General features: G+C 38.9%; 1 protein-coding gene across 6 annotated transcripts in view; it reads right to left on the bottom strand.

Moving 5' to 3' along the window:
• The window catches only part of EXOC4 (exocyst complex component 4), an 806,015-nt gene that overhangs the window by 577,500 nt on the left and 204,842 nt on the right, over nucleotides 1–23,673 (bottom strand). For all 6 annotated transcript variants that reach the window (XR_009494158.1, XM_024990789.2, XM_059885681.1 and 3 more), the window contains one exon: nucleotides 5,703–5,848. Coding sequence is in view for 5 of the 6 variants with exons in the window: in XM_024990789.2 (XP_024846557.1) it covers nucleotides 5,703–5,848 (146 nt within the window). In the remaining variant the exon portion in view is untranslated. The remainder of the gene's footprint in view (nucleotides 1–5,702; nucleotides 5,849–23,673) is intronic.

Raw genomic sequence — 23,673 nt, 5'->3', positions numbered from 1 at the left:
AGGTCAGTGATCACACCATCATGATTATCTGGGTCGTGAAGATCTTTTTGGTGCACATCTTCTGTGTATTCTTGCCACCTCTTCTTAATATCTTTTGCTTCTGTTAGGTCCATACCATTTCTGTCTTTTATTGAGCCCATCTTTGCATGAAATGTTTCCTTTGTATCATTAATTTTCTTGAAGAGATCTGTAGTCTTTCCCATTCTGTTGTTTTCCTCTATTTCTTTGCATTGATCACTAAGGAAGGCTTTCTTATCTCTCCTTGCTATTCTTTGGAACTCTGCATTCAGATGCTTATATCTTTCCTTTTCTCCTTTGCTTTATGCGTCTCTTCTTTTCACAGCTATTTGTAAGGCCTCCTCAGACAGCCATTTTGCTTTTTTGCATTTCTTTTCCTTGGGGATGGTCTTGATCCCTGTCTCCTGTACAATGTCATGTACCTCCATCCATAGCTCATCAGGCACTCTATCTATCAAATCTAGGCCCTTAAATCTATTTCTCACTTCCACTGTATAATCATAAAGGATTTGATTTAGGTCATACCTGAATGGTCTAGTGGTTTTCCCTACTTTCTTCAATTTAAGTCTGAATTTGGCAATAAAAAGTTCATGGTCTGAGCCACAGTCAGCTCCCAGTCTTGTTTTTGCTGACTGTATAGAGCTTCTCCATCTTTGGCTGCAAAGAATATAATCAATCTGATTTCGGTGTTGACCATCTGGTGATGTCCATGTGTAGAGTCTTCTCTTGTGTTGTTGGAAGAGGGTGTTTGTTATGATAAGTGCGTCCTCTTGGCAAAACTATTAGTCTTTGCCCTGCTTCATTCCATATTCCAAGGCCAAATTTGCCTGTTACTCCAGGTATTTCTTGACTTCCTACTATTGCATTCCAGTCCCCTATAATGAATGAAAAGGACATCTTTTTTGGGTGTTAGTTCTAAAAGGTCTTGTAGGTCTTCATAGAACCGTTCAACTTCAGCTTCTTCAGCATTACTGGTTGGGGCACAGACTTGGATTACTGTGATATTGAATGGTTTGCCTTGGAAACGAACAGAGATCTGTAATTTTGGGGACTGCATCCAAGTACTGCATTTTAGACTATTTTGTTGACCATGATGGCTATTCCATTTCTTCTAAGGGATTCCTGCCCACAGTATAGATATCATGGTCATCCAAGTTAAATTCACCCATCCCAGTCCTTTTTAGTTTGCTGATTCCTAAAATGTCGACGTTCACTCTTGCCATTTCCTGTTTGACCACTTCCAATTTGCCTTGATTTATGGACCTGACATTCCAGGTTCCTATGCAACATTACCCTTTACAGCATCGGACCTTGCTTCTATCACCAGTCACATCCACAACTGGGTATTGTTTTTGCTTTGGCTCCTTCCCTTCATTCTATTATTATGCAATAATAACAAACGTGTAATGATTTAAGTTCATTTACTCACTTCCAATAATTTATGTTTTCCAAAACCACAATTTCAAGATTGGTTAAGTGTCTAAAAATGCTTATGTGGTCTGATGTTCACAGTTAGGGGTGAGGGGTGACAGTATGAAATCTAAACACCCTGAAACTTGCTTTTGGCAATATGCATAGAGTGAAAATGGTCAGCTGAGCTTCAGGAGGGAAGAGGAGGATGAGGAGGGTTGGAGGAACGAAGGCAGGGGAGGGAGGAAAGAAAAGGCCTAACAGGAGAAGGCAATGGCAGCCCACTCCAGTACTCTCGCCTGGAAAATCCCATGGACGGAGGAGCCTGGTAGGTTGCAGTCCATGGGATCACTAAGGGTCGGACACGACTGGGCGACTTTACTTTCACTTTTCACTTTCATGCATTGGAGAAGGAAATGGCAACACACTCCAGTGTTCTTGCCTGGAGAATCCCAGGGACGGGGGAGCCTGGTGGGCTGCTGCCTGTGGGGTCGCACAGAGTCGGAAGCAACTGAAGTGATTTAGCAGCAGCAGCAGCCACAGTAGGCCTTAGGCAGCACCTGAGGCAGTCTTAGCTGCCTCCATCAACCACCTTTCTCCCATGATATCTTGCTTGCTGGCACAGCCTTAATTTTATCTGGGCATCTGTGTCCTCCATCCCTCTTCACTCAGCAGGAAGCTCAGGGGAAGGGGCCCCCTCTCCAGCTGGAGACCTCTTACCAAAGATAAACTCTGACTGCTTTAAAGACAGTCACCATGGTCTCCTTCCCCTTGCCAGTGACTGGTTCAGGAATGGGCTTGCAGAGGGGCTTTGCCCCTGGCAGAAAACATGAACAAATGGATGACTAACCACTACTCATGAATTAAAAAGGATTTGAAATGCTAAAGCCATTTCAGAAGGCAGTTCCATGGCGTCTTAAAAAGTTAAAACACAGTCCTACCATGTGATCCAGCAATCACGCTCCGGGGCGTTTACCCAAATGAGTCAAATACGGACACTGACACTAAACCCTGCACACGAATCTGTATCACCACTTTATCCATGACTGCCAGAAGCTGGAAGCAACCAAGATGTCTCTCAATGACTGAAAGGGAAAACTGTGGTACGGTCACAAAACTAGTATTATTTAGCAACACAAAAGATGCCACAAAAAGACACGGATGAACATTACATGTGAAAGAAGCCACTCTGAAAAGACTGGGTATTGTCTTTAAGACCTTCTAGAAAGAGCAAACTACAGAGACAGTTTAAAAACAAAAAAAGATCATTCATTTCTAGGGGTTCGGCAGTAAGGAAAAGGAGGAGGAATGAGTAAGTGAAAAACAGGATATTTAGGACAGTGAAGTTACTCTGTTAGATACGATAATGGTAGACACATGACATCATGTATTTCTCCAAACCAGTGCAACTATATAACACAGAGAGTGAATGCTAATATAAACAAAGAACTTTAATAATGATGTATCAATGTTGGTTCCTCAGTGTAACTAATGTGCCACGCCTAAGCAAGATGTTAATCAGAGGAGAAACTGTGGAGCAGAGGAACATAAGGAAAATCTCTGTACATAAGGGAAATCAATTTTTCTGCAAATCTAAAATGGCTATAAAAAATTAAGCCTATTAATTTAAAAAGAAAAAGATTTGTGGGATGAATCACACATTTTCCTTGACAACACCATTTTTACTGGAGTGGGACTGAACGCAAAGAGAAAAGGAAAGGACCGAGTCCTTGATGACACTGTATTGGTGAATTGAGGAATCCTCTACAGTCACACTTACGTGTGAGGTAATAACCTTCTTACAAGTTAACCTATTCACTTGGGGTCCTATGTTACTTGCAGACTAAAGCATTTTAACTCCTACTGCAAACAACCTGTGAATAAAACTGGTTTTTTTTGTTTGTTTGTTTTTAAAGAACAAATTCAATAAACAGAGTGGATTTTACTACAGTCTGGGCACAGGAAATCTGCTCTCCTCAAGACTCCAAGATAAATGAACTGTTGAAACCTTCCTTAATGATTAAGAACTCTATGAATACCTGATAGAAAACAAATCTCAAAAGTGAATCAATAGAGGATACTGGACTTCCAAATATTTAAAAAGAAGGAATTCACAACATTGGGATGTATTTCTGTACTCACTTTACATGCTCAGATATGATCTTTTAAATATCTATTAATCCTCACAAGAACATAGGTTAGCCAAGATTTAAATCCTGTTTCTACCACTTGCTAGTTATGTGACCTTATGTAACTTAACTTAAAGAACTTAACCTCTTATGTGTCAAGTTTTAAATTTAAAAAAAAAAAACTGAATTTTGGAATCAAGTTTATAGAAAAGATACAAAACGGTACAAAGAGCTGCTGTATACCTTTCACCCCAAACCCTCCCTAATGTTAATGTCTTACATAATTGCAGAACATTTTGTTGCATCTAATAAATTAACATGGGTATGATATTGAACTACAGACTTCATTTGAATCTCACAAAAATTTTCCACTAATAATCTTTTCCTGTTCCAGGATACCACACTGCATTTAGATCATGTGTAATTTTGATAGACTTCAGTTTCCAATGAGCTTTTTCTTTACCATGTATGTTGTTCAATAATCCCCTCTGACTAGGGCTGAGCAGAGAAAGTCATTGACCATGAGAATGAACCACACCATACCAGTAGTGTTTGGTAGGCTTTGTTTCCCACAGCACTGTTAATTCAGGGGAAGGGCTGGCTTTGCTCCCAGAATGGTGTAAGTTGTCTCCTGAGAAGCTTAAGAGCTGATTTTGATTGGGAGTCCCTTCATGGCCTCCACCAATACCATGCACTCATGGTACTATCACCAAGTATTTACTTGTCGGTCTTCTTTACTAAATTGTATGTGTCTAAGCCATGAAATTAAAACACGCTTACTCCTTGGAAGCAAAGTTATGACCAACCTAGATAGCATATTGAAAAGCAGAGACATTACTTTGCCAACAAAAGTCCGTCTAGTCAAGGCTATGGTTTTTCCAGTGGTCATGTATGGATGTGAGAGTTGGACTGTGAAGAAAGCTGAGCCCCGAAAAATTGATACTTTTGAACTGTGGTGTTGGAGAAGACTCTTGAGAGTCCCTTGGACTGCAAGGAGATCCAACCAGTCCATCCTAAAGGAGACCAGTCCTGGGTGTTCATTGGAAGGACTGATGCTAAGGCTGAAACTCCAATACTTAGGCCACCTCATGTGAAGAGCTGACTCATTGGAAAAAGACCCTGATGCTGGGAGGAACTGGGGGCAGGAGGAGAAGGGGACGACAGAGGATGAGATGGCTGGATGGCATCACCAACTCGATGCACATGAGTTTGGGTGAACTCTGGGAGTTGGTGATGGACAGGGAGGCCTGGTGTGCTGCGATTTATGGGGTCACAAAGAGTTGGACATGACTGAGCGACTGAACTGAACTGAAGGAGTCAGTGCCTCAACTTTTTTTTCATGTGTAAAAGAGCATGAAAAATAGTACCCATACCCATAAGATTTTTATATGAATGAGTAAATGAGATAATCCTTGAAAATAGCTTTATGCCTTGGCTAGCACTTACTAAGGACTCAGAAGTATTAACCACTACTCTTGCTGCCCAAATCTGATATAATCTGAATTCAATTATGATTGAGACTCTCCTGAGAAACCCATTTATCACAGTGCCTGGTACATAGTAAGCACTGAGCAATGGTAGCTGTTACTGTTATTACTATTAATGTTAATAATTATATTAACTATTAGCTGTTACCAAGTGACACTAACTTATGACCTGCTGAGGAGGGTAGTTGGTCATAATAAGGAAAAAAGAATGTCCACATTATTCTTTTATTAATTCAAGTAAAACCCAGTACTACTTAGCTAGCTTTATGACTTTATTAACAAAGGTTGTTTCTTGGCACTTGGGGCCTTTGCAAAGGCTAAAATACTTCATTTCCTTTCATTCCATATAAAATTCCCCAGAAACAAGAGGGGAATTTCTCATTTTATATAAAAATACCCAGAAATGAATTCTAGAAATTATTAAAAGTTTTAGATAGTCCAGCAACCATAGTCCAAAATAGCCACTCCTCTTACAGAAGACGAAAGTACACAAAATTGAATATATATATTTAGTATATAAGAGGAATATATATTGCTACCATAATTCTTTCAAAGCAACTTTAACTGCATGAAATAATGACTGTTAATAAAGTAGAAAACCATTCAACTTGGATCTAACACATCTGAACATCTATCTTACCAGCAGGGAGATACTTACTTGAAAAGAGAATTTTTTGGCCTTTGAGGTTTCTTCTTGGCAAAAAAGGCTGCACAGTCGCGTCCACTGCTGGCATAACTGAGCTGCGCTGATGGTTCAGAGGCTGTACGTGTATTTTTCATATCCAAGTACTCAGTCAACAGCATCTGTACAGGCAAATAAACAGCTTAAAATTAACATGCACCTTTACGATATGCAGTTTTAAAACCATGAAGACCTAATTCTAAAACCTCCTTGACTAAGAAGGGTATTAACCTAGCTATTCATTATTTCTAGTAGTAGACCTAAGGAAAGATTCATTATGTTCCAAAAGTCATGGATTTGCTACCTGTGCCTAAAACTGAGAACAGGGTATAGTGGGCATTTGCACGTGGGGGTAAATGGGAAGTTTTTATTGAGGGTCTACTATGTGTCAGGCATGAAGTTGGGTGAGTCAAGCAATATACTCCTGCGGTCATAATTTAAGCCTCATTATTCCAAATTATAGTAGCATCAGCAGTAATGCCGTAATGTTTACTGAGCGCTTACTACGTTGCAGGCAAGGGGCTAATCCATTTAGATGTGTTACTTCATTTAAAGAACAAAATCTTATCAGGGAGGTCAGTTCTCAGAACACAGACAAGGAAATGGACCAGCAACCTAAAACACCTGCCAAGCAGGCCAGCGGAGGCCACAGTGGACTAAGTGGTCTTGACCCGCAAATTATCTTGAGGGCCACTACTCATCTTCAGAGCTTCAAAGCAACAAAAGCAACAGGTGTTTTTTTTTTTTTTTTAATCACTACTGCCATCAGGTCCTGCTTATAAAAATGAATCCACTTCAGAGCCTCAAGGGTTCGGGGGCCTGGGCTAGAATCAGTTGTACTATCTTTAAGACAAGTATAGAAAAAGTCCCCACTGTTCAGAAAGAAAACAGCAGATCTGGAAAAGAAATCACCATGGTTCCTAAGAATATCTAACCTGGGACTAAAGTCTATCAACTCACTTCTATAATCACTTGCCACATTTACAATCTCACGATAACCAAGTGGTATAACAGTACATGTTGGCAAACAATTCTATCCATGACGGAACTGAAATCCCATATCACTAGTATCCCTGCATATGGGGGGTGTGTGTGTGTGTGTGTGTGTGTGTGTGTGTGTGTATTCATTCATTCAAAGTGTGAGAACCATATTAAGCATTATCATCAAAAAACATTTATGAAGCATCTGTGACTATACTGCTCCAAGTAAATTTTAAAGCCAATCATGTCTCTATTATGATCACATACACATTATTGAGTACTTATCACATATCAGGCATTTTGGAAACATGATCTTACTCAATCCTCAAATCTATGACGTGTTACTAATTTTAATTTAGAGATGAGGAAACTGAGAATTAGTGGTGTTAAAAAAACTAGCCCATATGGGTGTAGGGGAGCAGGAGTTAACAGGAAATTTCTGTACGCTCCGGCTTCCCTGATAGCTCAGTTGGTAAAGAATCCGCCTGCAATGCAGGAGACCCCGGTTCAATTCCTGGGTTGGGCAGATTCTCTGAAGAAGGGATAGGCTACCCACTCCAGTATTCTTGGGCTTCCCTTGTGGCTCAGCTGGTAAAGAATCTGCCTGCAATGCGGGAGACCTGGGTTTGATCCCTGGGTTGGGAAGATCCCTTGCACAAGGGATAGGCTACCCACTCCAGTATTCTGGCCTGGAGAATTCCATGGACTGTATTGCCCATGAGGTTGCAAAGAGTCGGACATAATTGAGCGACTTTCACTTTCACTTTCTGTATGTTCTCCAACAATTTACTATGAGCTTTAAAATGCTCTTTAAAAAACTCAAAAGAAAAGAAGAGGGAAAAAAGGAGGAAAGTAGAAACTAGCCTGAGGTCTTATATTTACAGTGTAACAGGTCAGGATTTCAACTCAGGTTTAGTTCACACCAGTCTGTTTTCTTCCCCATGACAGTCCACTCTCACTAACTGCACAAAATCTATCACTGAGACGGATCGCAGCTGTCAGTGAATGGATTTTTGTTGTTGCTGTTCAGTCACCAAGTTGTGTCTGACATTTTTGAGACCCATGGACTGTAGCCCACCAGGCTCATGGGATTTCCCAGCAAGAATACTGAAGTGGGTTGCCATTTCCTTCTCCAGGGGATCTTCCCGACACAAGGATCAAACCTGAATTTCCTGCACTGGCAGGCAGATTCTTTACCACTGAAGCCATCAGGGAAGCCCCTGTGGGCTTCTTTTATTTCATCCTCTGTACAATAAATGTACTTCATTTGATTTTCTGTACAATAAAGAGTTCACTGGGAAAGAATGAAACATGTTAAGAGATTGGTCAATGTTTTGTTTTTTTTCTTTATGAGGTCCCTGGAGTATTACTCAGTATGCTGAGGAAGTAATATAATGACAAGTACTATCTCTGTTAATATATCACCCAAATTGCACAACAGTCAGAGAGAGAATTGAATTGGGTCTCTAGTAACAATTCCAGTGAGGGACTCAATTATTTTGCAGATTTAGCGCTGATGTTAATAAAGTTTGCAGGAATCTGTGATCAAAAGAAGGTCAGTAAATCAGAGAAGAATTTCAACTTGTTGACATCTTTCAAATTTCAACACAGAATGATGTCTACAAATACCCTGGTTTCACTTAAATGTTGGTCATTACACCAATATGACAGAATTATGTTTCTACCAAAGCCACACTATACCAAAGTAATTCTTCTGAAGTAATTATTGTCCTAGAAATCAATGACTGTCCTTTTATAATAAAATATTGACTGACCAGGACATAACTAAGCAGCATCCTTAAAATCCAGGTATTTTATGATCATTGTTCTTTTTCTCCACATCCCCTTAATTATTAGAGCTCAGGATTCTTAGTCTTTCTATTCACCAGCTTCTCCCTTTCTATCTATACAAATATACTATTTCTAATACATTTTTCTGTTGACAAATATCTTCCTTTGGTTCTCACAATCTATTATCTTTTTTCCTTTCTGTCTTTTGGTTCTAAACTTTAAAAAGCAGTCTCCACATATATTATGTCCCCTACCATAATGTGGTCTTTATCCCTCATTTCTCTCCCAAGCTTCAATCCTACATCTGTGACTTCATGCCTGACCTATTCACTTATTTCACATAAAATCAATCCTAAATTCTGAAACCTAAATCATCTTCCCATAAAAATTAGTAATTTCTTCTTTCAACTTTCTGTTTAGTATTTTCTTACTGTCACTGATCTCCAGGTTTAAAACTTCAGAACAATCCTTAATACATTCCCTTATCCTTTGTATTCACAAAGGAGTTAGTGCCCAAATTCATTAATCTCTCTTTCTCAACTCGATGAGGTTGCCCCTTCTGGTCCATTCTGACAGTCACCACGTTAGTTCAACTCATGCAGTTTTCCTCATTGAGTTTTCTGTCTCCCATCTCTTATTCTTCCAATCCTCCTACACCTTCAATAGAGTGATCTTCCTTAAAAAAAAAGTTGCTCCAAAAAAGTGTAAAAGTGACTTTATCTACAAAACAGAAATAGAGTTACAGATGTAGAAAACAAACACGCACAGTTACCAGGGGGCAAAAGGCAATTAGGACTGACATATACATACTGAAAAAAAGAAAAAAGTGAAAGTGTTAGTCACTCAGTTGTGTCTGACTCTGTGCGACCCCTGGACTGCACCCCACCAGGCTCCTCTGTCCATGGGATTCGCCAGGCAAGAATACTGGAGTGGGTTGCCATTCCTTTTTCCGGGGGATGGTTCTGACCCAGGGATCAAACCCGGGTCCTCCTGCATTGCAGGTGAATTCTTTTACCATCTGAGACACCAGAGAAGCCCACATAAAATAGGCAACTAAGAAGAACCTACTGTATAGCACAAGAACTCTGCTAGGTACTCTGTAATGGCCTACCTGGGAAAAAAAATCTAAAAAAGATGTATATATGTATAACTGATTCACTTTGCTGTATACCTGAAACTTATACAATATCAACTCGACTCCAATAAAAATCATAAAGAAAAAAAATAAAAAACAAACACAGTTGCTGCTACCATCACAAGACTCTTAATCTCATCATTTACAACAATCTGACCTCAATATTCCAATCATATCTTATTCTCCTTAAGATGAAACCAGCACTCCAATCACGATCACACACTTAACTTTCCCCTGTATATGCCTGGGCCTTCTCATTTCTGGAATGTCTATCCTAGACTACCCTCTCTCCTAACAGACCCTTCCAAAAAACAGTTCCAATATTTTCTCTTCAACAACTCCTTTCCCAGGCCACTGGAAATGAGCTGTCTCCTTTTCTGAGCTCCTCAAGTACCCACTTTCAGATCAGATCAGTCGCTCAGTCGTGTCCAACTCTTTGCGAACCCATGAATTGCAGCACGCCAGGCCTCCCTGTCCATCACCAACTCCCGGAGTTCACTCAGACTCACATCCATCGAGTCAGTGATGCCATCCAGCCATCTCATCCTCTGTCATCCCCTTCTCCTCCTGCCCCCAATCCCTCCCAGCATCAGAGTCTTTTCCAATGAGTCAGCTCTTCGCATGAGGTGGCCAAAGTACTGGAGTTTCAGCTTTAGCATCATTCCTTCCAAAGAAATCCCAGGGCTGATCTCCTTCAGAACGGACTGGTTGGATTTCCTTGCAGTTCAAGGGACTTTCAAGAGTCTTCTCCAACACCACAGTTCAAAAGCATCAATACTTCAGTGCTCAGCTTTCTTCACAGTCCAACTCTCACATCCATACATGACCACAGGAAAAACCATAGCCTTGACTAGACGAATCTTTGTTGGCAAAGTAATGTCTCTGCTTTTCAATATGCTATCTAGGTTGGTCATAACTTTCCTTCCAAGGAGTAAGCGTCTTTTAATTTCATGGCTGCAGTCACCATCTGCAGTGATTTTGGAGCTCAGAAAAATAAAGTCTGACATTGTTTCCACTGTTTCCCCATCTATTTCCCATGAAGTGATGGGACCAGATGCCATGATCTTCGTTTTCTGAATGTTATGTAAATGTGTATGTAAAGTACCCACTTTACATATCAGTAAATAAGTATTCATCCAAAACTGCCCAATACTATTAGCTATTGTCTAATGAAAAGATGCCTCACCATTAATAAATAGGAGGAACTTTTATGTTCCTTAAAGCATTATATTTCTTTACTTCTACCACAGAGCCATGCAACATACCAGTGAATCAAAAAATACAGGGAACCAATGAATTTTTTGAAAAGCAAGTGATGAGAAGCCTTGATGTACGCTATGCTATGCTATGCTAAGTCGCTTCAGTCGTGTACAACTCTGTGCGACCCCAGAGACAGCAGCCCACCAGGCTTTGCCGTCCCTGGGATTCTCCAGGCAAGAATACTGGAGTGGGTTGCCATTTCCTTCTCCAGTGCATGAAAGAGAAAAGTGAAAGTGAAGTCGCTCAGTCATATCTGACTCTCAGTGACCCCATGGACTGCAGCCCACCAGGCTCCTCCGTCCATGGGATTTTCCAGGCAAGAGTACTGGAGTGGGGTGCCATTGCCTTCTCCAGCCTTGATGTACATATGTTGTTAGATGCAAATTAGCGATAGTCTCCAAAGCATAAGGAGCCCTATAAATGAGTCCAGAGTATAAAAACGTACACTGTGAATAAAGTGACAAAGGGAGAGGTGCGATTTTAACCACAGGCTTTGTGATGTCTGCTTCCTTCGTTGTGTTTCCGTCTTTTTCCTAATAACATTCACCACCAGCTGAAAAACACTGTTTTAAAACAGGTAAAGTTTTATGTTGACACTCAAATTGGCAAAGGTGTAATATTTTTTAATATTTCAAAGAACAAATAGCCCCTACTCTAAGATGCCTGAAATGTGTCTGAATTAGGTTAAATCTTCTACTACAGAGTCTTGACACAAACACCAGATGCTTGGTATTAAAATATAACCATATCATTTCTTGGTGATTTTACATCATTGTGGATAACATACTGCATCTTCGAAATTGTACATAAATTTCCTAAGTGCTCACGGATGAGTTCAAATTTCCATTTTTATGAAAAGAAATAAGCTATACAGCTTGTCTTTTGCCTGGGGAAAATCACCCAAGATTGGAATTCCGGGGTCAAAGGGCATTCATATAGTATCAAATACATTCTGCCCACAGAAAATCTGCAGAAGATAATTCTTCTTGGCTTTACATTCCTTCTTATTTCAGACATGCATCTCTTTTCTCTTTGTAAGTACCAGGAAGTACTATTTCTTCTTGATCAAGAGTTCAAAAAATTAAAAGGCATAATTAATATCTGTGCTTTAAGTTTAACTTAAAAGGTGTTCATTTGTATTGAGTTGGCCAAAATGTTTGTTTGGGGTTTTCCTATATGGTATTATGGAAAAACCCCACCTTTCTGTTCAACTTAATAATAACTGAAGACAAGATATATGAAAGTATAATTGAAAAGTACCTGAAAAATCTATATATACCAGTGATATCATGATTCAAATGTATTTACTGAGTATCTGGTATGTTAGATGGTTCTGTGGTAGAAGCAAAGAAATATAATGCTTTAGCAGAGCATACAAACTGGGATGGTCAAGCATCTCTTCTGCTAGAATACTGATTAGCAGTTGCTAAGATGCTAGTCAGAAATTCCATGATATATAAAGCAGGGCCAAGATGTTGAGAATTATAACATGCTCTAACATTGAAAACATCATTCTGAACGAATCCCTCATTTACTATACAGTCCTCTTTATTTAACATATTAACTATGGCTGCTTGTGGTTATACATGGAGAATTTTGTTTTTAAATAAATGCGAGATTTACAGACTTAGAATGAACACATCTCCTATTATCAGCTTCTCCGTTTACCCAACTAGCTACTTTGTGAAACATCGAGATCCTTCTAGATACTGATCCTTTTTAGTGTCTTTCAGCTTACAAAATGCTCGCCTCACATAAGGACTGTTTCCCAACCATTAATGGACTTGGGAGGAGCCAGGCCTGTACCCTGGGATGTCTCTATGTCAGAGCCTACTTTGCCAGGCAAACAGCCAACCCTCAATCAGCTAGTCAGATTTCTCTGTGTTAGTGGGACACAGTCTGTGCTGGTGAACGTGAGGAGATGTAAATACCCTGGGGCAATCATCTTTCACCATGTGGATGAAAAATCACAGAAAGCCCATCTGCACAGAAAGAATAAAGAATGAACCAGAGGGCCAGAGAGAAAGAGAAGACTCACAGGAGAGAGATTCACAGTTTGCAAACTAAGTTTTCCACAGTGCAAAGGTCTCACACTGATCTGATAAGGTCTTAGACTTTCTACCCTTGGGTCCCGCAATATATCCTTACAGTCTTCAGTATGTTTTCCTTATTTCCTTATGATAATCTGAATGAGTCTATGTTTCTTCACTAAGCTATCTCTGGATAAATGAATATACACTAATATGCATCTATGTGTATATTCTATGTATACAGAATATATTCTATGTATATATTCTATGTATAAATGAATATATACTAATAATATACTAATATGCATCTAGCGACATTAATATCACAAATACAATTTTTGTAAAACACTGTATCTTATGAAAACAGTAGTAGTAGTAGTGGTTTGCACAGATTTCAATCTCTGCAACTAGGAGAGCGATTCTCCGGATTACAACCTTCATATGTTCAATGATTTATGTCAAAGCCATACTGTATTTGTGTCCCCTACCAGCCCCCTCCCGACCATGAATCTGAGAATTAGATTACTGCATGACAGCAGCAGTACTAAGGTGAAAGAAAAAAAAAAATCACCTTGAGCTCCCACTATGAACTAAGGCTCAACTTCCTTATGTGGTACCTTGTATATGCCTATAATAAATACTGCAGTTTTTAATAATCTGCTCTTTTAAAATACAGATGCCCAGGAGCTTCTGTTCTAGGAACAGCAAAGTGGCTTTCAATGGATTAACCCTCATACTGATAGTAATTATAAAAGCTAAAAAAAAAAAAAAAAAAAAAACAGAAGTTGAAGACCCTGGAGAGGAACCAAATTAGGCAGTACCTTTGGTTATGACCCCTGGAAGAAAGGAAGCACACTAGGTGAGCTCCCTCGGCTTTTCCCCAGAGAACCCTTCCAGGGACCACGGAGTAAGAGTAGAAGCCACGCAGAAACTCCAGGCTCTCTGGATGGTGGACACAAGGCCTAGGTAAAGGGAGACCAGGATGTCCAGAATTTGAGAAATCCGGAGGAAGAGGAGGAGCAAAATCAGAGTAGTACACCCCTCAGACTGTCACCTTGATTCCAGACACACTAAATGAGGACCACTATTTACAATTACTAAAAACTATCAGGTTTCCCCCATAAGGTTGCTAATGAGTAAAATATTTGTAACAAAGAAAAACAGAAAAAGTTATCTTTTGAAAATAGCAGTCTTATTTCCCTATTATATAAAGACTAAAATATTCTGCCATAAGAAAACCAGTCATTCTGCAAATAAAAGGCTGCCTGCTTAACTATACTCATTATCAGTGGCAATTGTATCATTAAGACTACTATGTATATGGTCTTGTGAACAGTTCCTTAGTGTTCAAAGTAAAAGAAACCAAAAAATTCCAAGAGTTACACAAGTACTTTGTGGTCCTCTGTCAAATTCCTGGTAAGTCTCAAAGAGACATTTAGCTCCTCAGTCCCCTCAAAAGAAGAGTTTTTAACAAAGAAATCCCAATTTTAAAAGAAAGGTTTCATTGACTTTAAACATATTTACTTAATATGTAAAATATGCAACATATTGTCCTGGATATGAAATCAAGACTAAAAAAAAAAAAATCCTAATATCAAAACAAGTGAATTTTACTATATATAAATTAAAACTTTAAGGGAATTAAAAGTCAAATCAAGCCAAATCAATCGATCCTTCCCTCAATGTGCTTATCTAGTCATACAGACACAAGAATGACTACAACACAAGAGAGAAAGTAGAAAGCATTGGGTCAAAGAAATTGTTGTGAGCATTTATAGAAGGATAAGATTGCTCCCATCCAGGTGGTTCAGTGGGTAAAGAATCCGCCTGCAATGCAGACACAGGAGACACGGGTTTGATTTCTGGGTCGGAAGGATTCCCAGGAGGAGGGCAAGGCATCCCACTCCAGTATTCTTGTCTGGAAGAATCCCATGGACAAGCGGAGCCTGGTGGGCCACAGCCTATAGGGCTGCAAAGAGTCGGACATGACTGAAGCGATTGAGCATGCAAAGGACAATAAAGAGTTTCAAGATCACGGCACTATAGGACAAAAATATAATCTTATAATGTATAACAAGCAAAAAATAAGGCAGAAAGGAAAGAAAAAATAAAGAAACCGTGTTGGGGAAATTTCAGGTGTCTTCAGTTAACTACAAAATAGTTCAGGTAACATAAAAATGAAGCCTGAGAGATGAGCCTGGAAAGGTGGTAAATTCACAAACTTCTCAGGGTCTGTAACCCCAGTATTGAAGTCAAGTACAGAATGAGGAGGCAGGAAAAAGCTTTCAACGGGTAAATAAAATATTGATGGATATACTCTAAGTAAATTAAACCTGCTAGCATATACAATAATAGATTAGAAGGCAATGGGATTTGCAGGGGAAAAATGAATGATTAAGGAAATAAGATAAAAGGAGGGGACAAGGAAAAAAACCTACCAAGATGAATTTTAAAAAATAAAAAGGATTTTAAGCTAAAGTAGTGGCAATGAGATTTTACAATTAGGCATACATTTCTGAGTTGATGTCTAGAAAAAATATGAAAAAAATTTAACCAGCTACTCTAGAAGGAAAGAAGACAAGTTTTAAAATGGCAAAAAAGACTGCACATTCAAGGGACTAAAAAAATATTGTTCCATGAACAACGATCAGGAAGGCAGTAACAATGAGTTTGATAGGAACAATAAATTTAGTTTGGAATATAATCCCTTGTGAAGCATATGAATATTCATATGCACCCTCAAATACATAATTGTGAAAGGGGAAATAATGCTGATGAGATTTCCTTGATTTATACACTAATTAACTTCCATTAGGACTGTTAAGTGTTTGTCTAGGAGTTCTCTGAAGGATACTGTGAAGGACATATATTTTTGAATATTTGTAACCTGATTTTATCCTTTATTTTTAGAACAGCATTGTTGGGGCACAATTTACACACCATAATTGTCATGTACAGTTCAACAGTGTTTAGGTAAATGTATAGGTTGTGCAACCATCACCACAGTCATTTTAAAATACTTCTAACATTCCAAAAATTTCCCTTGTTATGTTACAGGTTTTTTACAGAGCCTTTTATTAGATTGAGAAAGTTCCTTTCTAGTACTAGTTTGCCAAAAGGTTTTGGTTTTGTCTTTTCAGTCATCAGTGGGTATCAAGTGCTTTCCAGTATCTACTGAGATAATTGCATGGGTTTTCCCATTATTCTATGAATATGGCATATTACATTCATTGATTTTTTTTCTGATAAATCCCAGTTAACTGTGGTACACAACACAGTTCATATGTTAAAGGACTCAATTTGTTAGTACTTCATTTGAGGTTGTTGCATCTGCGTTCACAAAGGACACTGACCTATAGTTTCCTCTGCTATCTCCAATTTTTATCAAGGTAACAATGGACTCACAGCATATGCTGAAAAATGTTTCTTCATCTCTCTTGTCCAAAACAGAAATTGGTATTATTTCTTCTTCAAATGCTTGACAAAATACTTGTATACTTATGTATGTGCAGGAAATCTTTTTAATTATTTAATTTATAGGCATAACTTGAAGATACTGTGAGTTCAGTTCCAGACCATTCCAATATAGTGAATACAGCAATAAAGCAAGTCACATGATTTTGTTTCAAAGAGCATGCAAAATGTATGTCTACACTATACATGTACAATAGCACTATGTCTGAAAAAATGTACATACTGTAATTTTAAAATAATGCTACTGAACATATAGCCCCAACAGACTTCCTCAACATAGGACCGCACAAACCTCCAATTTTTAAAAAATGCAATGTCTGCAAAGCTCAATTAAGCAAACTGCTATAAAATGAGGAATGCCTATATTTACTATAGGACAGTTTAGATTTTCTATTTCTTCCTGAACTAGTTTCAGTATCTTCTTTCTTTCTAGGAATCTGTCCACCTCATCTAAGTTGTCTAACTCGGGTTATTCATCACAATCTTTTTAACTTTTATACAGTCTACAATGATGCCTTCTCTTTCACTCCTAATTTCATCATTTTTTGAGAGTTCTCCCCTTTTTAATTTATCAGTCTAAAGATTTATTAGTTTTTGATCTTCTCAAAGAACCAATTTTAACATCATTACTTTTTTTTTAATTTTCTGCTGATTTTTCACTCTAATCTTTATCATTTTTGTCCTTCTGCTTGCTTTGGGTTTCATTTTTCCCCCTCCTTTTTCAAGATCTTAGCGTACAAACTTTGATTGTTGATCTTAGGTCTTTCTTCTTACACCCACAGTGTATTTAGAACTTTGTTGTTTTACTTAAAAATATTTTGAGACGTGTCAAAATTTCTTCCTGTTGTTTATTTAATTGTTATGGATGGAGAACATACTTTTTGTGATTTCAATCCTTTTAAATGTACTGAGACATGAACGTCATAGTCCATGATCTACCATGATAGTCAATGTACATAAAAGAATCTGTATTCTGATGGTGGTAGTTAGTCATGGTATGTCATGTTAAGTCATGGTGCTTGATAGTACAGTTCAAGTTTTATTGGTTTTCTGTCCAGTTGATTCACTATTGTAAAAGAGTATTGAAATCTTCAACTTTACAATTGTTGAATTTTTCACTGATTTCAATTGTCAGTTTTTCCTCTATGCATTTTAGATCCTATAGCATTTTCATGATTTTTTGTTTATTGCTAAGCTCCTAAGTCACTTCAGTCATGTCCGACTCTGTGCGACTCCATGGACTGCAGCCTACCAGGCTTCTCTGTCCATGGGATTCTCCAGGCAAGAACACTGGAGTGGGTTGCCATTTCCTTCTCCAATGCATGACAGTGGAAAGTGAAAGTGAAGTCGCTCAGTTGTGTCCTACTCTTAGCGACCCCATGGACTGCAGCCTACCAGGCTCCTCCATCCATGGGATTTTCCAGGCAACAGTACTGGAGTGGGGTGCCATTGCCTTCTCCCTTTATTTATTGCTCACCCATTAAAAAAAAAAAAAAAAACAGAAGGCAATGAGGCTATGATGGGGAAAGCACAGATGTGGTCTCAGTGCCCAAAGGCATACTGCTAGCTACAGCTTCATAATATTCTCTGCCCATTTCACTAAAACATATTTTAAGGGTCATTCTATATATTTGTATCACTTTCTCCCCTTTTCTCATCAAAGTTGACACAAGCTCCATGATTTTCTTACACCATTACAAAATGTTAGCTACTGATAATAAGTCTTACTCTGCACTAACACTCAACATGTTTCATCATGATATATTAAGAACTCCTTTTACCATTACACAGTCTTTCTCAGTCTCCTTAATTTCAATGACCTCTATGTATTACTCTTTGACATTCTTTCTTTGGAAATACTCCAACATCTCCAATTCTGAATTCTCAACTCTGACCACAGTATTTTATCTCCTCCCCCAAAATACATATCACTCTTCCTTCTTAGTTTAAGCTAAAATTCTATTAAGAGAAAGACTGATCTATACATAGGAATCACTTGAAGAACTATTTTAAAGATTCATGTGCCCCACCTTAGAACTATAAATTGAGAGGGTAATTCAGAAATACAGAAAGTGTGCGCTTAAAACCAAATCTGCCACTTAACCAGCTATGTGACCCTGGCAAGTTACTTAACCTTGCTAAACTGTATTTCACTCAACTGTGAAATAAGTGTAACAGAACAATCTGCTTCACAGAAATAAAATAAACACACATGAAATGCTTGGCATACTCCTTTCCCAATTTGGAAGCAGTCTGTTGTTCAATGTCCAGTTCTAACTGTTGCTTCTTAACCTGCATACATCAAGGCAGGTAAGGTGGTCTGGTATTCCCATCTCTTTAAGAATTTTCCAGTTTCTGGTGAGTTCCAAATCAGGAAAGGAGTATGTCAAGGCTGTATACTGTTACCCTGCTTATTTAACTTATATGCAGAGTACATGATGAGAAATGCCAGGCTGGATTAAGCTCAAGCTAGAGTCAAGATTGCTGGGAGAAATATGAATAACCTCGGATATGCAGATAACACCCACCCTTATGGCAGAAAGTGAAGAAGAACTAAGAGCCTCTTGATGAAAGTGAAACAGGAGAGTGAAAAGGTTGGCTTAAAACTCAACATTCAGAAAACTAAGATCATGGTATCCAGTCCCATCACTTCATGGAAAATAGATAGGGAAACAGTGGAAACAGTGTCAGACTTTATTTTCTTGGACTCCAAAATCACTGCATATGGTGACTGCAGTCATGAAACTAAAAGACACTTGCTCCTTGGAAGAAAAGCTATGACCAACCTAGACAGCGTATTAAAAAGCAAAGACATCACTTTGCCGGCAAAGGTCTGTCTAGTCAAAGCTATGGTTTTTCCAGTAGTCATGTATGGATGTGATGGTTGGACTATAAAGAAAGCTGAGCACCAAAGAATTGATGCTTTTGAACTGTGGTGTTGGAGAAGACTCTTGAGAGTCCCTTGGACTGCAAGGAGATCCAACGGTTCCATCCTAAAGGAAATCAGTCCTGAATATTCATTGGAAGGACTGATGCTAAAGCTGAAACTCCATTACGTTGGCCACCTGATGCGAAGAGCTGATTCATTGGAAAAGACCCTGATGCTGGAAAGATTGAAGGCGGGAGGAGAAGGGGACAACAGAGGATGAGATGGTTGGATTGGATCACTGACTCAATGGATATGAGTTTGAGCAAGCTCCAGGAGTTGGTGATGGACAGAGAAGCCTGGCATGCTGCAGTCCATGGGGTCACAAAGAGTCAGACACGACTGAGCCACTGAACTGAATGAGCCACTGAACTGAACTGAAAATGCTTGGCTCACAAATGCTACTACATCTGAGGAGGAGGCTCAGAAATTTGTTATTTTTTCTTAAATGAATCCCAAGAACCAGGTAACTAAGATACTACCTTTCTGAATCCAAGAACCTTGGTTCCTCATCTTTATTTTTTGCCATATAAATTATATTTATTATATAAAGAGATCCTATAACTTGATATGAAAAAGAAAGCAACTCCAATAGGTATCACAAGGGCAAAGGATATTAGCATTTGATTAAAGAGGAACACAGCTACTCAAAAAACACAAATATTTAACCTCATTAATAATTAAGGAAGAAATTCGCTGGTGGTCCAGTGGTTCAGAGTCTGGAGGCCAATGCAGGAGACACTGGTTTGATAATCCCTGGCCCAGGAAGATCCCACACGCTGCGAAGCAACTAAGCCCCGGCACCCCAACTACTAAGCCTGCACTCTAGAGCCCAGAAGCTATAACTACAGAGCCCGTGTGCCTCAACTATGGAAGTCCACGCACCATAGACCTCAACAAGAGAAGCCACCACAATGAGAAGCCAGTGTTCTCAATCACTAAACGTAGGATTCTGCTAATATTTATCACTAAACTTTTGGAATGTTTTCACTTCAGTGAATCTGACTACATCATTTGTCTTAAGTATTTGAATGTCCAGTATCCTTACTCTTACTATTGCTCTCTTCCATTTTAGTTATACCTACATTTCAGATGATTCTCAAATCTTCCTCTGCCATCACACTGTACTTTTTTCCAAGCTCCAGAGGTGACTGTCATTGCCTGCAAGAGGGTCTTGTCACAGTAAGGAAGTGAGAACAGCACAGCAAACAGTACGAAAAGTACTGGGGCACAGGTTCAACAAACAGCCTGACCAAGCAAACTCTTTATCATCACCCCCCTTCAGAAAGAGAAAGGGGCAAAGAAGGAAGAAAGGTCCCTTTAGTTTCCCTCTTTGTAAGCACTACTGTTATTTTTCTGACCTCCCAGGACCATAACCTGTAATTAGCTCTCACTCTTCTCTGTCTTCCCTGGTGGCTTCAATGGTAAAGTGTCTGCCTGCAATGTGGGAGACCTGGGTTCAATCCCAGGGTTGGAAAGATCCCCTAGAGAAGAAAATGGAAACCCACTCCAGTACTCTTGCCCGGAAAAATCCTGTGGACGGAGGAGCCTGGTAGGCTATAGTCCATGGGGTCGCAGAGAGTCAGACACGACTGAGCGACTTCACTTTCACTTCTCCGTCTTACTCTCCAAATCAACTGCCAAGTCTTATATTATACCACAGATCTCATGTCCTTTTCCTCTTTTAAGTATTTTCATTCCGACCCTCATGCCTTTTAATCTCATCCTCATTATCCTTCACAGAGCTTAGTCCAACAATCTCCCAACACTCTCCCATCCTCTTTACACCTCTTATGACCATCTATCCCACAACCCACTACACTCGTAACAGAGCTTAGTGTCATTATTCTGCTCAAACCCTTCAGTGGCATGCTCCTTGCCAGTAAATAACCTATATCTCCTCTCTGTCATTCAGCACCTTCCACGACCCTAACTGACTTCTACAACCATATTTCCTATTTATTGTTTTTACATAATTACCATTTGGTTAACCTAGATAGTTTCATATTCCACAAGTAAGTCCCATGGGTTTTCATCATGTCTAAGTTTATCCTTTTTTTCCCCTGCTTATAACTACCACTATCATTAATCAAGCATAGAAGAATGAGATCAAGAAAGTGAATTTAAGTATTAACTTGGCTGATTTTTAACACAGTATGCACGTGCACCATCCAGATGCTACTGATCACAGCCCACATGCCCGATGGAGATGCCAATCCCACGCATGCAGAAGCAGAGGCTGGTCTTACATCTCGGAAGTTTTAGCTTCTTATGGAGGTATTGTCCCTACTTTCTTTTTTCCCCAGTGGCCTGTCATTTACCCTTAGTCTTACAATAGCTTCCTCTACCTTCACAGCAAATATAAATTGTGTAACATATGCTGATGAGTAGAAGAGACTTTTCATATCCTTTTTACTTCCTGAAGGTCAATATCCCATCAGTAGGCTGACAGACAAATTGAGACAATTAGACCAATCAGTGAGCATATCTCCAAAGGATACTATCTTATTTTTCTGGTTTTCCCATCCTTACCACTTTCATTTTAGATTAACACCAGATATTAATAATTCATATCTCACAGGGGGGAGAAAAGCACATATGTGCAAACTGTTGTTTAAAAAAAAAAAAGCTTGAGATTGATCTAACTCATATTTTACCGTTAGATGTGTGTATCTATATATCTCTAACTGTTCCTGGACTTCTCTCTTAAACTCCCAACCGAGAAAATAAACATGAACGAGAACACTGTGTGAAGAAGCCAAGGTCCCTACCTTCTGGGAATTTTACCATCTATCCTAACTGTTAACTATGGTATCTTGCTCTCATTGAAACCCACATTGCAGTCTGCAGCTCTCAAGGATTCTATCTTGTGGTTATTTGCCTTCTCTCTGCCTCTCAGTTCAGGCCATGTCTTTTCTTTGTGTCTCTGTTAACATCCAGCACAGTGCCTTGAACAAAGTAGATGCTCCCTAGTAGGTTACCTAAATTGGAAGTAAGATGCTTGAAAGGGCAGCTACTCATTGATGTTTTACATTCACAGGCGAGCTCCTTGGAGTAGAACTGTAACACCCACGGTGAAACCAGGCTTTCTGAGGTACATTAATTTACTCACATCACAGGAATACCATTTATTAAATTTCTGCTCCAATGAGATAAGTGCTACCCTAATGACCTGAAAGAGTTAATGCATCTTGGAAAAGACCCAAATTGCTCTCTGGAGACAGTTTATTCAATTAAGTGGCTATGACCCAGAATTTTCAATTAGCAGTTCAGTTACTAGAGCCTCCTTCATATTGGTTATCTGTAATCTGTGAACACTGACACACCTACCAAAAAAAGAAAAACAATGCTTGCTTATAGTTCATTCAAAATGGATTATTTAGGACTAACAAGTGCAGATTCAGACTCGATTAACGTTTTATTTTGTACCTACTGAGTGCCAGGAACCGTGTTAAGTACATTTCCATTAGGGCTTGAGGGAAATACTGTTAAGACTGGGAGATAACAAGATTTGGAGGCACTGAGAAGTACAAAGCACAAGGAAAAAGCAGCTCCTTTCATTAAGGAGGCCACAAAGATTTCAATTGAATTCCTCTAAGGCTCTTCAGAACCTGGCTTCTATCTCTCTGAACACATCTTACACCCCTCTGTAAAAACTGTGCATATGGCAAATTCAGTGAATCCCTACTGGTGGCATACATGTAACATTATACCTAGCTAGAAGGAGCTTCCCACTCGCCTAAAGCCTAGCCTTCCTTAAAGGGCCAGCTCCTACCAAATACACAAAACCTTCTCTAACCAATCTATCTTTAAACTCCTACAGGACCCAGAGTTGATTACCTAGATTTGGGAATTAATAATACACTGCTGGATATTTAACTTTACCTCTACTTATCTCTTAAACTCCCAACATGACTTGATGAGAAGGCACTCTAATACCTCCCTGTATTTCCAAAGATTCATGCCAACTGGAATACATTAACTGAAATCCTTTAAAACTGAAGGGCAACTTAATATCACTCATTTCTATACTCACTCTTACATCTATAAGAAAGATTTTGTCTATTAAATAAATAAAACTCTTCTATCTGAAAGTGATGAAATTATATATATGTTTATGTGTGCATACATATTTCCCTTAAGTAAGATATTAAACTGATTAAAAAAAAAAAAAAAACACATTGACAGCTTGGTTGTAGTAACCCTGTTTTATCAGCTTTGTGGCCAGAAAACAATTTTCCAAATCCATAAGAGGTCTACAATTACTAAATGGTATTTCTACCGAAATCTTTCATGTTATTCAAAACACGTAACTATTTTCATTTATTTGCTACATTTGAGGCTAGCCTA

The sequence above is a fragment of the Bos taurus genome, chromosome 4 (assembly GCF_002263795.3).
Source record: "Bos taurus isolate L1 Dominette 01449 registration number 42190680 breed Hereford chromosome 4, ARS-UCD2.0, whole genome shotgun sequence".
NCBI classification, from domain to species: Eukaryota; Metazoa; Chordata; class Mammalia; order Artiodactyla; family Bovidae; genus Bos; species Bos taurus.
The sequence above is the reverse complement of the archived record's forward strand: the minus strand, read 5'-3'. Positions and strand labels throughout refer to the sequence as shown.